Below are 13,103 nucleotides of genomic sequence, written 5' to 3'. Positions count from 1 at the left end.
CAATTGCCAATGTTGCATATTTATATCCAGAGGGAGCTGGGCCTCTACTTCAAAGGCAAATATGATATCATCAAGAAACTAATTGCATAATGCATTTGGTTAAGCACACTGTGGTGCACAAAAGAAAACAGACGAGCTGTGTTCTTAGACCATAATGGCCCAAATATCTTGATCGAGTTTCTTATTTCCCAAAAAATAATAATAGTAACAACAACGTTTTTGTTCAGCCTTAAAAAAAAATCATTCTTAAAGCATATTGGGGGAAGGTGGGAGGTATTAGATTGACAGCACTGGAGAATGTCAACCACCATTGGTGGGAGCCAAAGAACAACAGACAGCAGCAACATGAGACTTCCCTGCACACTGCCCAGCCAAACTTACCTACAGAAGTGAAAGGACAGTTCAGTCTCTATGGTCCATTAGTTCCTCGGTCTTCTTTCACAGGTGTATAGATTTTAAGGCCTGATGGACAACTGAGATCATCTTTTCAGATCTCCTGCATAACACAGGCCATAGAACCTCACAGAACTTCTGCATCCACCAGCTTTGGTTGAGCTGTAGCATATCTTTTAGAAAGGCATCTAGTCTTCATTTAAAGACTGCAAGTGATGGAAACTACACCACATGCCTAAATAAGTTGTTCCAATGGTTAATTACCTCACTGAAACCATGTGCCTTATTTTTACTCTGACTTTGTTTAACAGAAGCTTCAAGCCACTCACTCACATTATGCCATTTTGTGCTAGATTAAAGCGTTGTCAGTGATCAGAAATCTCTTCTTCTTGAAAATGCTAGCGACAGTGGCAATTAACGCAAACAGTGATGGTCGGTGATTGTATGAAGCAAGCCTGTCCACTGGGAAATGCAATCTATTTCATCTAGGAAACGAAACAAAGGTCTGCACTTTGAAGAAGAGAACTTGCATAACAAACCCATAATATTTATAGCATTGTGTGCCACTGATGAGCTTTCTCTGCAGAGGAGAAAAATTGGAAAATGCTTCAAAAACATCCAAGAAGTTCCAGTGCCTATTCCAGATCTCCCTATAAGACATCAGAACAGCCATACTGGGTCAGAACAATGGTCCATCTAGCCCAGTATCTTGTCTTCCAACAGTGGCCAATGCCAGTTGCTTCAAAAGGAATTAATAGAACACGGCAATTATCAAGTGATAATTGGCACTCAGAGGCTTAGGAACGCCCAGAGCATGGGGCTGCATCACTGACCATCTCGGCTAATAGCCATTGATGGACCTATCCTCCATGAACTTTTCTCATTCTTTTTTTGAAACAGTTATACTTTTGGCCTTCACAATAACCCCTGGCAAGGAGTTCCACAGTTTGACTGTGCATTGTGTGAAGAAAAACTTTTTTGTTTTAAACCTGCTGCCTATTAATTTCATTCGGAGACCCCTGATTCTTGTGTTATGTGAAGGAGTAAATAATGCTTCCTTTTTCACTTTCTCCACACCAGTCATGATTTTATAGACCTCTATCATATTTCCCCAATCGAGATGCTAAAGGAGCACTCAAGGACGATAAGGCCATTGCGGAGAAACTAAAAGAATTCTTTGCATTGGTCTTCATGGCTGAGGATGTGAGAGAGATTCCCAAACCTGAGCCATTCTTTTTAGCTGACAAATCTGAGGAACTGTCCAAGATTGAGGTGTCATTAGAGGAGGTTTTGGAACAAACTGATAAACTAAACAGTAATAAGTCACCAAGACCAGATGGTATTCACCCAAGAGGTTTGAAGGAACTCAAATGTGAAATTGCAGAACTGCTATCTCTGGTCTGTAACTTATCATTTAAATCAGCTTCTGTACCAAATGACTGGAGGACAGCTAATGTGACACCAATTTTTAAAAAGGGCTCCAGAGATGATCCCAGCAATCACAGGCTGGTAAGCCTGACTTCAGTACCAGGCAAACTTGTTGAAACTATAGCAAAGAACAAAATTGTCAGAGACATAGATTAACATAATTTGTCAGGGAAGAGTCAACATGTTTTTTGTAAAGGGAAATCATGCCTCACCAATTAGAATTCTTTGAGAGGGGTCAACAAGTATGTGCACAAGGGGGTACAGTGGATACAGTGTACTTAGATTTTCAGAAAGCCTTTGACAAGGTCCCACACCAAAGGCTCTTAAGCAAAGTAAGCAGTCATGGGATAAGAGGGAAGGTCCTCTCCTGGATTGGTAACTGGTTAAAACATAGGAAACAAAGGGTAGGAACAAATGGTCAGTTTTCAGAATGGAGAGAGGTAAATAGTGGTGCCCCCCAGGAGTCTGTACTGGGACCAGTCCTATTCAACATTTTCATAAATGATCTGGAAAAAGGGGTAAACAGGGAGGTGGCAAAAGTTGCAGATGATACAAAACTACTTAAGATAGTTAAGTCCAAAGCAGAGTGCGAAGAGTTACAAAAGAATCTCTCAAAAATGGGTGAATGGACAACAAAATGGCAGATGAAATGCAATGTTGATAAATGCAAAGTAATGCACATTGGAAAACATAATCCCAACTATACATATAAAATGATGGGGTCTAAATTAACTGTTACCACTCAAGAAAGAGATCTTGGAGTCATCCTGGATGGTTCTCTGAAAACATCCACTCAATGTGCAGCGGCAGTCAAAAAAGCAATGAGAATGTTAGGAACCATTAGGAAAGGGACAGATAATAAGACAGAAAATATCATATTGCCTCTATATAAATCCATGGTACACCCATATCCTGAATACTGTGTGCAGATGTGGTCACCCCATCTCAAAAAAGATATATTGGAATTGGAAAAGGTTCAGAAAAGAGCAAAAAAAATCATTAGGGGTATGGAACGGCTTCCGTATGAGGAAAGATTAACAACACTGGGACTTTTCAGCCTGGAAAAGAGACGACTAAGGGGGGATATGATAGAGGTCTATAAAAACCTGACTGGTGTGGAGAAAGTAAATAAGGAAGTGTTATTTACTCCTCAAAACACAAGAACTAGGGGTCACCAAATGAAATTAATAGGCAGCAGGTTTAAAACTAACAAAAGGAAGTATTTTTTCACACAACACGTAGTCAATCTATGGAAATCTTTGCCAGACAATGTTGTGAATGCCAAAACTATAACAGAGTTCAAAAAAGAACTAGATAAATTCATGGAGGATAGATCCTGGCTATTATCTAGGATGGGCAGGGATGGTGTCCCTAGCCTCTGTTTGCCAGAGGCTGGGAGTCGGGGGCAGGGGATAATCACTTGGTGATTGCTTGGTTTGTTCATTCTCTCTGGGGCACCTGGCATTGGCCACTGTTGGAAGACAGGATACTGGGCTAGATGTACCTTTGGTCTGACCCAATATGGCCGTTCTTATGTTCTTAGTCGTCTCTTTTCCACACTGAATAGTCCGAGTCTTTTTAATCTCTCCTCATATGGAAGCTGTCCCATTCCCTTAATCGTTTTTGTTGCTCTTCTCTGTACCTTTTCCATTTCTAACGCATCTTTTTTAAGAGGGGGTGATGTGAACTGCACGCCGTCTTAAAGGTGCAGTCATACCATGATTTATATAGTGGTATTATGATATTTACTATTTATCCCATTCCAAGTGGTTCCTAACGTTCTGTTCGCTTTTTTGACGGCCGCGGCACATTGAGTGGATGTTTTCAGAGAACATCACAATGATTCCAAGATCCAATTCTTGAATGGCAACAGCTAATTTAGACCCCATCATTTTGTATGAATCGTTGAGATTATGTTTTCCAGTATGCTATTTTGCATTTATCAACATTGACTTTCATCTGCCATTTTGTCGCTCAGTCACCCAGTTGTCTCCCGGAGGAAATGGTTGTTTCGCCAGTCGACCATTGATTCCAGGAGCATGTGGATATCTGCTGCTATTCACTGAGGACCTGGGTCCAAAGAATTCACAGAACACAGATGCTACTAAACAAAAGTGAAACTAAACAGATATTCCAATTAATATCTTAAAGCTCCTACAGTTCCTGTTTCAAAGCAGTGGAGACAATAAGAAATATCAAGCAGAGAAAGTTAATCAAAGCATTTCAATAACACAAAAATTAAAAGAACAGGGGTGGGGAAAAAAATCAATGCAGACCCAAAGGCTCTCACCATCTATTCATTAAGTAAAATATATTTGTAATGTAATTAAATGCTTCCCAGAGGGACAGCTATAATTGAATTAGAGGGTGCCTGGTTGAGTTTCAAGGTGCTGCAGACCCTCCCGGACTTGACTTCACTCCTCGGACTCCTGCCCATTGCAGTTCACAAGACTCCTTTCAAGTACAATTATAAGCGCCCTCCAGGAAACAATATAATTAGAGGCGGTTACATTTCTTGGGTTTTACATCAGGCCTTCCAAGTCTCACTCCTTTACAGAGAGGCTCACTCATGGATTAATCTTAAGGATGGTTTTTAAAACCTCTCACTGTCATGGTGAAGGATTTTGTTGTGTGTTTCCATGAGCTATTTCAAATCTTCAGGTTTTGTAGAATCTCGTTCAGTGTCACTGTCACTCTTCGATATTGCTCTGTTACATCCAGGGTTCATTCACCATTAGACATCGGGATAATTAGAGTGCCTATGGTTCAGTGTAGAGACAGGCCTCAATAAAAACACCAGATCTGATTACTCTTAACATTTGGAAAAGTTTCTATCTGCATTTCTGAAGCGTTGAACCATCTTAAAGGAAGAAGGTTTTTTCCCCCTCATTACTCAATGCTAAGAGACAGGCTGGAAATACTGCACACAGCATGGTGGCACTTCTGCTACTGGTCTCAGCCAAAGACAGAAGGTGCAAAAGCAAATGAAAATTATGAACAAGGAGTTAACCATGCTTATTTGAACTTTTGAAAATGTTGGATCTGAGCTCAGCTGGAATTTCATCTCAAGGTTCAGGTTCATCTAACCACTATACCCTCCCTTAATTGAAATATCGTCCTCTCCAGCCTATGAAATGAGACTAGAGTTACAAGCTATGACACTTGCACTTAGAATTTCTATGGCTGATGTTCATTCTCCATGTCCAAGGCTCCTTTTCTCTGATTGTCTCCAATCTACACAACTTATAATATTCTAACTAGAGAGAGGCTAGAGATGCAAAGCTCACACATGGATCTGAATGGCCACCAAGTTTGTGGGAGTTCGGATCTAGAGTTTTGGCTTGGGACCCACCTCTAATTTCCACAGTCTCATGCCAAGAATTTGTCAGGCTGCTGTTTCTAATAGCACATGGCCCATTTCCACCAGTATTTCCTTAGCGCCACCCAAGGATTTATTTGTGGGCATGGGAAGCTATACAAAGGTCTCTGGCCTGCAAATAGTATAACAAAAGTGTCATAGGAAATGATCATGAAAACCACAGAAAACTATATAGGACAGAAATAAGAAAGAGCATCTCTGGTTGGGAAGTTACTGAACATTTAGAGTCAAGGAACAGGTAAGACTGAGAAAAGAATTTCTCTGGTGTTCCTATTGAAAAATCAATCAATCACAGGGGTCAGCTGTGATTCCCAGTTGGGTAGCATCCTAAATGCACAGATTAGAGCACTTGGTCAAGATTTTCAAAAGCATCTTGTGGTTTTGGGTGTTTCCATTTCTGGGTGCTCAATTTCAGACTCTGCAAAGAAGCCTGGTTTTCAGAGAGCAGGTGTTGGGGAATTTCTGAAAATCAGGCCGCTTGAAGGTGTCTCAAGTTAGGAGCCCAGAACTAAGTGACACAAAATCATTAATCACTTGGCCTCTGACTTATAATAGGAGGTCATTTCTGGTAGACTCCTCTTCTCAACTGTTACTGCTGTCATGGCACAGTGGGCATTTCAGTGGGGTTGGAGTGTGCCCCACTGAGATAAGTTGGACCCTTAACTTCTTTTATCCTAGATTTTTTTCTCCCCACCAGGAAATGCATCTTTAATTCCAGTTAACAGGAACATTCCTTCAATGTGAGCTTGGATATCAAAATGAAATGGATTTCAGTTCACATTCCTTTTTAAACATTCCCTCAGAAATGTTACTGCATGAGTCAGTTCCAGAAAGCAAACCTGGAAATCTAAAATCTAAAATCTTCTGGTTAGAATGAAAGACTTAAAAACACTTTTCTAGCCATTTAGTCCAAATTTGAGAAGAAATCCTAAACCTGAGATTTCTAATTGCTTTGCTATGCTAATCTATTATTTCTGTTGTTTAATTCAGAAAAAGAATAGGCAGGACTAATTTCCTGTGTCTTCTGTCTCTATTTTCCCCTATAAATGCTGATAGAGGAGAAGATTTGAAAAAACTTTTTTCTCCCTTTCACCCAACCCTCATTATAGTTTTCAGTTACCTAGTATTATTAAATATTTTAGTAAATATTAGCAGGAGCTCTTTGAAGACACAGTAACCCGTAGCTTCACCCTTTTAGCCTGTGGGAAAGGAAAGACTTCAAAAGTTAATCTTTTTTATTATTATTTTAAGATAGGAAGACGTAGTTCCTAAGTTATTCTGTTTTACACATCTTATTTAATTTTTATTATTTTTTTCTGGTTTGGAAAAATTTGCCACAAATCGATAATCCATGTCTGTCCTTCACATATTGGCGCAAGGGCTCGATCATTCAAGCTGCTGAGCATTCTGGCCCAATCCAGCAAAGCACTTAAGCACATGCTTAACTTTAAGCAGCCCCATGAAACTCAACGGGTGAAGACTAGGCCCCACTGAAGTCAAATGAAGTTTTGTCATTGACTTTAACAGGCACAGGATTTCACCCAATGGGACTACTCAGGCTTAAAATCAAGCAAATGCTTAAATGATCTCTTCATCCCAGCCAGTGTACTTCTTACCTTGCCAGACTGAGCCCCAGAAGCATGAAGCTGATGAAACTGTGCCAAGAGTCCACCTCTAGCTCCTCTGATCTCCACACTAAGGGCCAGGTTTCCAAAGGTGCAGCCTGCACAACCGGGGCCAAATTTTCAAAAGTGCTCAGCATTCAGCAGTTCCCATTTTGATACATACATCAAACATGCTGAGCTTGTCTACATGAACAGTTAGCGCACAGCAGGCCAGGATACAGATTTACAGCATGTCCGCATACTGCACACTAACTGTCTGTGTGAACCCTGCAGCGCACTATGGAAATTTTAGTGTGCAGCATAAGGTTCTACACACAGAGTAAGTGTGTGTTTGCTGTGCACTCTTCATCAGCACGTGCACGCTGAGCTCTTCTGAAAATCTGGCCCCAGCTGCCGGTGCTGAGCTCTTCTGAAAATGTCACTCTCAGAGCTGAAGATCTGGGGCCAGATCCCAATGGGAGTTTTGCAGGGGACTTCAGTGGGAGCAGGATTGGGGACAAGGGCTCCAAAGCCACAGGGAAATCTTGGAAAGTGTATCATGCAATTTGACCATTTGACTTACAGCACCATTTTCACAATGTCCTTCTGCAAAGAGGGACTCTAGGATGGGGGAGAGAACAGTACATGGGGGAACTCAATTACAGGATATGGAAATGCTGTTCAACTCTCTAAACTGTTGCGGTCTAAGACCCCATTACCACCTTCACATTCATGACACCCATGAGCTCTCCTGTCATAAAACTAAACTTTGAGGGTCCCACTGTGATCTCCCTCACAAACATTTTACACCGATATATCTTCACTGACCATACCTTTAAATCATTATGAGGCCAGAATCAGGGCCCTACAACTGACCTTCTGCTCAGCAGTTGCTTTGACTCTGAGCTAGGTTTTAAAACACATCATCTTCTATTCAACGTGTAGCCATCTGACTTGAATTCTTTGTCAGATACATACAGACAATGCAGCTCTGTTATTCCATCCCATAATAAACTCAACCTTCCCCAACCTCTCAGGGAGAAATTGATGGTGCCCGAAATCCATTGTCACTGTATGCTTAAATTCTCAGTTTATCCAAACTGCAATTTTTCAGGAGGTTTTGGGTCAAATCTAGCAACCTTTAGATGAGCAGGGCCGCTCCTACTTTTGTAAAAATAATAATAAAATAAAATAAATAATAATAATAAGGCGGGGGGGGCATTGTGAAAGCAAGAAGGCGATCAGCTGAGGAAGAGTTTACCTGTATAAAGGATCTAATTGCAGAAAGCAGGATTCATTGGCTATTCATTATAAAATGAAACAACATTACACACTTTAAAAAAGCAATAACGCTCCAAGGGCCTTTGTACAGTACTGAATGCCCATACCAATGGGTGACCGAAGACATCGGGCTAAAACACATCTAACTTGCGCAGGCATATGATATAATCACCCACCTGTCCTGTGTTACTGCTTACAGACATATTTTCAGTGTGTGATTCACTGGAGGGTACGATTAAATTTCTCCTCATTGGCCACACCTGGCTTATTAAGGCAAGTGCTCTCATGGAAAGCCACTTTCTGTACAAGTGCACATTCAGAGAGGGTTTGCTATTAATTGGCACAATTGGACTGAATTAGTGTAAAATGTTTTGGTGCAGGGAATAATGTTGCTATTAAGTGGAACTGTCCATTGCACAAGTTGATATCAAGAGGGCTTCAGTGTCTATATTATCTTCATATGTATTACTATAAAAATGGCCTAGTGTACTGTACACAGGGAAAATCTGAGAACAAGCTATACATCTCCTGGGTGGGGGTTGAATTGTGAGGGTCTCTGGACAGCCGCAGGGGAAGACAGTTTGAGAAATGTATAAAGCTGCTGGGAAGGACCCAAGTAAATGCTTTTTCCCAATCCACAGGCCCACCCAAAAATCCTCATATTATGTTCACTAAGTTTGTGGCTGACCATTACAAGTCAAAGATGTGTCTTGGACTGTTTTTATAGCACTTTGTCCGCTTTCTCTGGTGTTTCTTGGAGCCACTTAGTAATTTATTTGTGAAACTCCTGGATAAGACATAAGTAGTTACAAAAAAACTTCAAGGCTGCAGGTGTTAATGGCAACATGGGGCTAGTGCTCAGAGCACTCAGGAGTGGGAGGACTGGATGGAACATGACTCTGATCCCTGGCACTTACACAAAGCAGTGGTGAGCCCCTCTGGCTGGTCATAATGCACCATGGCGACGCACAGAGTGTTCAGGGTGACGACACACAGGACGATCCAGTAAAAGCTTTGTGCTTTCACCATGCGCCGGATGAAGAACCGGAACATCTTCTCTTTCCTCCGGAAATACGAGGAGCTCTCATTCTTTCCGCTCTTCAGACTGGCCCGGGCAAATGGAGACCCTGGGCATCGGAGGACACAAGGGATTATCATCACACTAAAATCAGGACGATAATGGGGGAGGGAGAAACTTGAAATCACAACCACAAAGGGCCCAGATCCTCAAAAGTATGTAGATGCCTAACTGAAATGACTGAGAGTTAGGTGTCCAAATACCTTTGAGAATCCAAACCGAAGAACCTTCCCCCTCTCTGGAAATGCAGCTAAGCACAAACTTGGCCATATTTACAATGAACTGCAAGAGACACCGATTTGCCCAGACCATCCCAATGGATTAACACTAGGATTCGAAAAGAGCCTAATCATGTCAGATGCTCAGCTCCCATTGCCTTTTACGGTGAATTAGGCATCCAGCCCCTGTAAATCACTCCAAAAATCCTAGCTAATCTCTTAAATCCTGAGCTCTGACTGGTCAGGTTACAAGCTATGGGCAGCACGGCACTTACTCTGTTATTTGTGCTGGGAGTCTAACCCCCTCTCCCCCGCCAGCAAGCCTGAGTGCTGTGGAGCTGGCTGCAGACACCCTGTGGCTCTACAGTGCGAGTGGCGTGCTGACTCCCCCTGTGTAATCCAGCTCGGGCCGTCAGGAATGCTGGGATTGAGAATGTACACGATGGCTGCCCTGGCCCCCATCACTGCACTGGCCGGAGTGCAGGGAAGTAATGCTGAACACCCTTTATTTCTCCTTCAGAAAGGAGAAAGATGCAACCTCAGCTAGTGCCTTCTGCTCACAGAAGCACAGGCACTGGCTAGCTGGATGGGGCAGAGGCTCACACCCACCCCCTAGCCTGGCAGACTGAATCCCTTTGAAGCTGGGGAGTGCTAGCCAGTGCGGAAGCCAGTGTCTCCTCCCAGTACCCTGCGTGGCAAAGATCCTGCCCCAGTGCTCGTGTGGAGGGAAGAGGCTCCCTACATCCCTCTCACACCTCATACGCCTGCACAGAACAGAGCAGGATTTGACCTCAGTGCTCTATGGCAGGTGTGCTGACTCCCGTTTGCTCTGCCTCTTATGGCTGCCTTTCACATCTTGTCTGAAATCCTGATTAAGAGTCAGATGTTTAAAAACAGACACCTGAAAGGAGAAAGGTGTTCTAGATTAAAGTGTCCACCCTACAGTGATGGGCACTGTAGAAATGCCTAGTGTTTGATATTAGTGCTATTAGTTTTATAACACCTCCTTCCATGCTGAAGAATGTCTCACTGTTTATATTGCCCTGCAATATAAGGCCAAGAAGAAAGCTGTGTCAGAGTTCTGATGTTATTCTGTAAATCCAGACCTCTCAGGAATCTATCGCAAACCTCTGCTGTCAAAGCTGCCCAGGAGATGTGCACACGGATATTCCACTCCGCTTACATCGCTACTACTCTTCATATGGACACCGCTCTGAGATAACCAAATTCTGCATTCAGTTCAACTGGTCTGAAGCTGGAGCAACTTCTCTGAAGTGAACCCCCCCCCCCGGTGTAAATCAGAGTGGTATTTGGCCCAAGAAGAGAATAGCGATTTGTCATGTGCCTCTGAGCAGAATTTTGCCCTTTCCTTGGAAAACCATACCAGATATTAGGCAGTCAGAGTGCTGAACTGGCTGGATATTCCAGTGCTAATGTTTCCATTCCAGCACCTAATGTTCCTATCACAAGGCAGCCAGGATCTACCATTGGGGTTTTATCAGCACAGAAAGAACACAAAGAGAAGGGAGAAAATAGAAGTGTGGATTAAACTATTATTTCAGAAAGCACACTGTGACTGATGTTTATTATTCTACAGCTTTCTAATGTGGGTATAAGGTTCCTGGAGGCACTGTTGATTGAATTACAAAGCAACTTGTGCAGGTAACAGCTGGCAAGAGCCTCATCAGTGCAACTACTGCACTGGTCAGCACATTTACATCAATTTGTAATTAGATTGTTAGTTCTTCTAAGGCCTTTAAGTCACATCAGAGAGATATGTTACTACAGCATAAGGAAAATATTAGAAAAAACGCTCATTAAATCCTCTCTTTATCCATAAACCCCAGTATGTTTTGATTATTTATCATATGCAGAGTTTCATGCATTTCAGGAGGGTAAAATATCTCTTCCACAGCCTGCAGCACTTTTAGTTTTCGCTACTGTATCTGTTTCTTCTTCTCCACCATGTGCCATGCTTTACCAAACACACACTTCCCAACCAGGGGAACCAGTCATACAGAAAAGGGGGCATCACAGATATTTTCCTGACCATACTCAATAGATGGGTCTCAGTTCAGCATCAGATTATCCAAGAGTGCAAGTGCTCCTGCTTCCATCAGATCTGCTCTGTGAGGCACTACATGCAGAGAATTGCTCATTCGTCACAAGTTCCTGGAGCCCGAGAGGAGTTAGAAATAGATTAAAGCTCCCTGTATGTCCTCGTGGCAATAAGTGAATGCTGTAGCAGTGTGGATCTCCTGCCACCCACACAGCAACTCCACCTCACTCCAAAATACACACACACACACACACACACACACACTGATGTTCTGATTTCTCCAGAAATTCCTACTAGTTTCAGCAGGTTGAGCAGTTCAACTGCTTTGTGGCTAATCTGGGTGGATTCCCGGAGATGTGATGGTGGGTTGTAGAGTCACACCAATGTGCTATACAGCACTCACCTGGAATGATCCGCTGCTCATTTAAGAAAACCAAAACCTTTGAATCCCTTAGGGCCTGTTTACATAGCAAGTAACCGCACAGCAAGCCATGGTGTGATTTTACAATACACCAGCTAGTTGTGCAGTAGCATCCCATGTGGACAATGCTGTAGCACAGTGAAAGTCCCAGAATCAGCTAGGCTCATTGTACTTTCAATTAGTTGTATGCCAAGCCTCACTTCAGGACTTTCACTGCACTATAGCAGCATCCGCATGGGACATTACTGTGTGGCAAGCTAGGGTGCTCTAGATTCACACCCTGGTTTGCCATGCAGCAACTTGCCACGTTGACAAGCCCTCAGACCATTAAGTGCCAAATTTTCAAAGAGTGGAGGTGAGTGTGCACAGTGCATTCACATTTGTACATGCACATGGAAAAGTACCATTTATGCTTTCATTTTCAATGGGCATCATTAAAAGCTCATGATCTGCTGCTCCTTAGTGTCTGTGGTAGCATGGTAATGCATTAGAAGCTGGCTGAGAGCAGCTGCTGTTTTAGCAGCAAACTAAAATCAAGAAACACTCAGCAAAGTTTCTTCCTAGGGGTTCATTCAGGAGAGTTAGAGGGGAGAGGGCAAAATGATTTACCAGAAAATAATCAGGACATGTTCCCATCTTGGAGCTATAGTCCAGCCTGGCCACCACTGGAGGTGGAAATTTATCATCTCAAAGGCCTTCCCTGTGCTGGTGCTCAAGCAGCAGAGAGTTGCCTGAGCTTGCAGCCCTCCAGCCCAATCTCATCACTCCACCCTGTCCACCTGTGTGAGGTCTAAGAAGAGAATTAATTCCTGTTTTCTGGAAAGCAAGTAGGGTTTCTGGACCCTATCACATTCCTGCTTTATGTGTTGGAAGATTCTGTGGTCATGGAAAGGGTCCGGGACAGGTATATAATGGTGCACACCACACTTGATTTATGCATGTAAGCATGGGGTGACCATTTGTGCGCCCTTCATCTCCACATCTGGCTTAGCAATGTGGAGATCTGCAACAAGAGACATTGCTAGGATAAAGGTTATAGAGCTAGCAGAGACACCCAGTCTCGGGTTTCCCTGTGACCATCCAGAATACAAGCCATTCTCTAAAGAAGTCAGCCATGTGTCCATCATGGAACACTGTTCACTTATGAGCTTGGATCTTTGTCCATTCTCTCGGCTCCCCACAACAGATGAGGCTAGAGAACACTTTAAGGCTCAGCCTGACATAGCGGGTGGTATATGCATG

General features: G+C 42.9%; 1 protein-coding gene across 15 annotated transcripts in view; it reads right to left on the bottom strand.

Annotated features, from left to right (window-relative positions):
- Positions 1–13,103, bottom strand: part of CACNA1B (calcium voltage-gated channel subunit alpha1 B) — a 505,831-nt gene that overhangs the window by 183,679 nt on the left and 309,049 nt on the right. For all 15 annotated transcript variants that reach the window (XM_043498957.1, XM_038374486.2, XM_043498961.1 and 12 more), the window contains one exon: positions 9,003–9,212. In XM_043498957.1, the coding sequence (XP_043354892.1) occupies positions 9,003–9,212 (210 nt within the window). The remainder of the gene's footprint in view (positions 1–9,002; positions 9,213–13,103) is intronic.

This window comes from Dermochelys coriacea, chromosome 16 (assembly GCF_009764565.3).
Source record: "Dermochelys coriacea isolate rDerCor1 chromosome 16, rDerCor1.pri.v4, whole genome shotgun sequence".
In the NCBI taxonomy this organism is placed as follows: Eukaryota; Metazoa; Chordata; order Testudines; family Dermochelyidae; genus Dermochelys; species Dermochelys coriacea.
The sequence above is the reverse complement of the archived record's forward strand: the minus strand, read 5'-3'. Positions and strand labels throughout refer to the sequence as shown.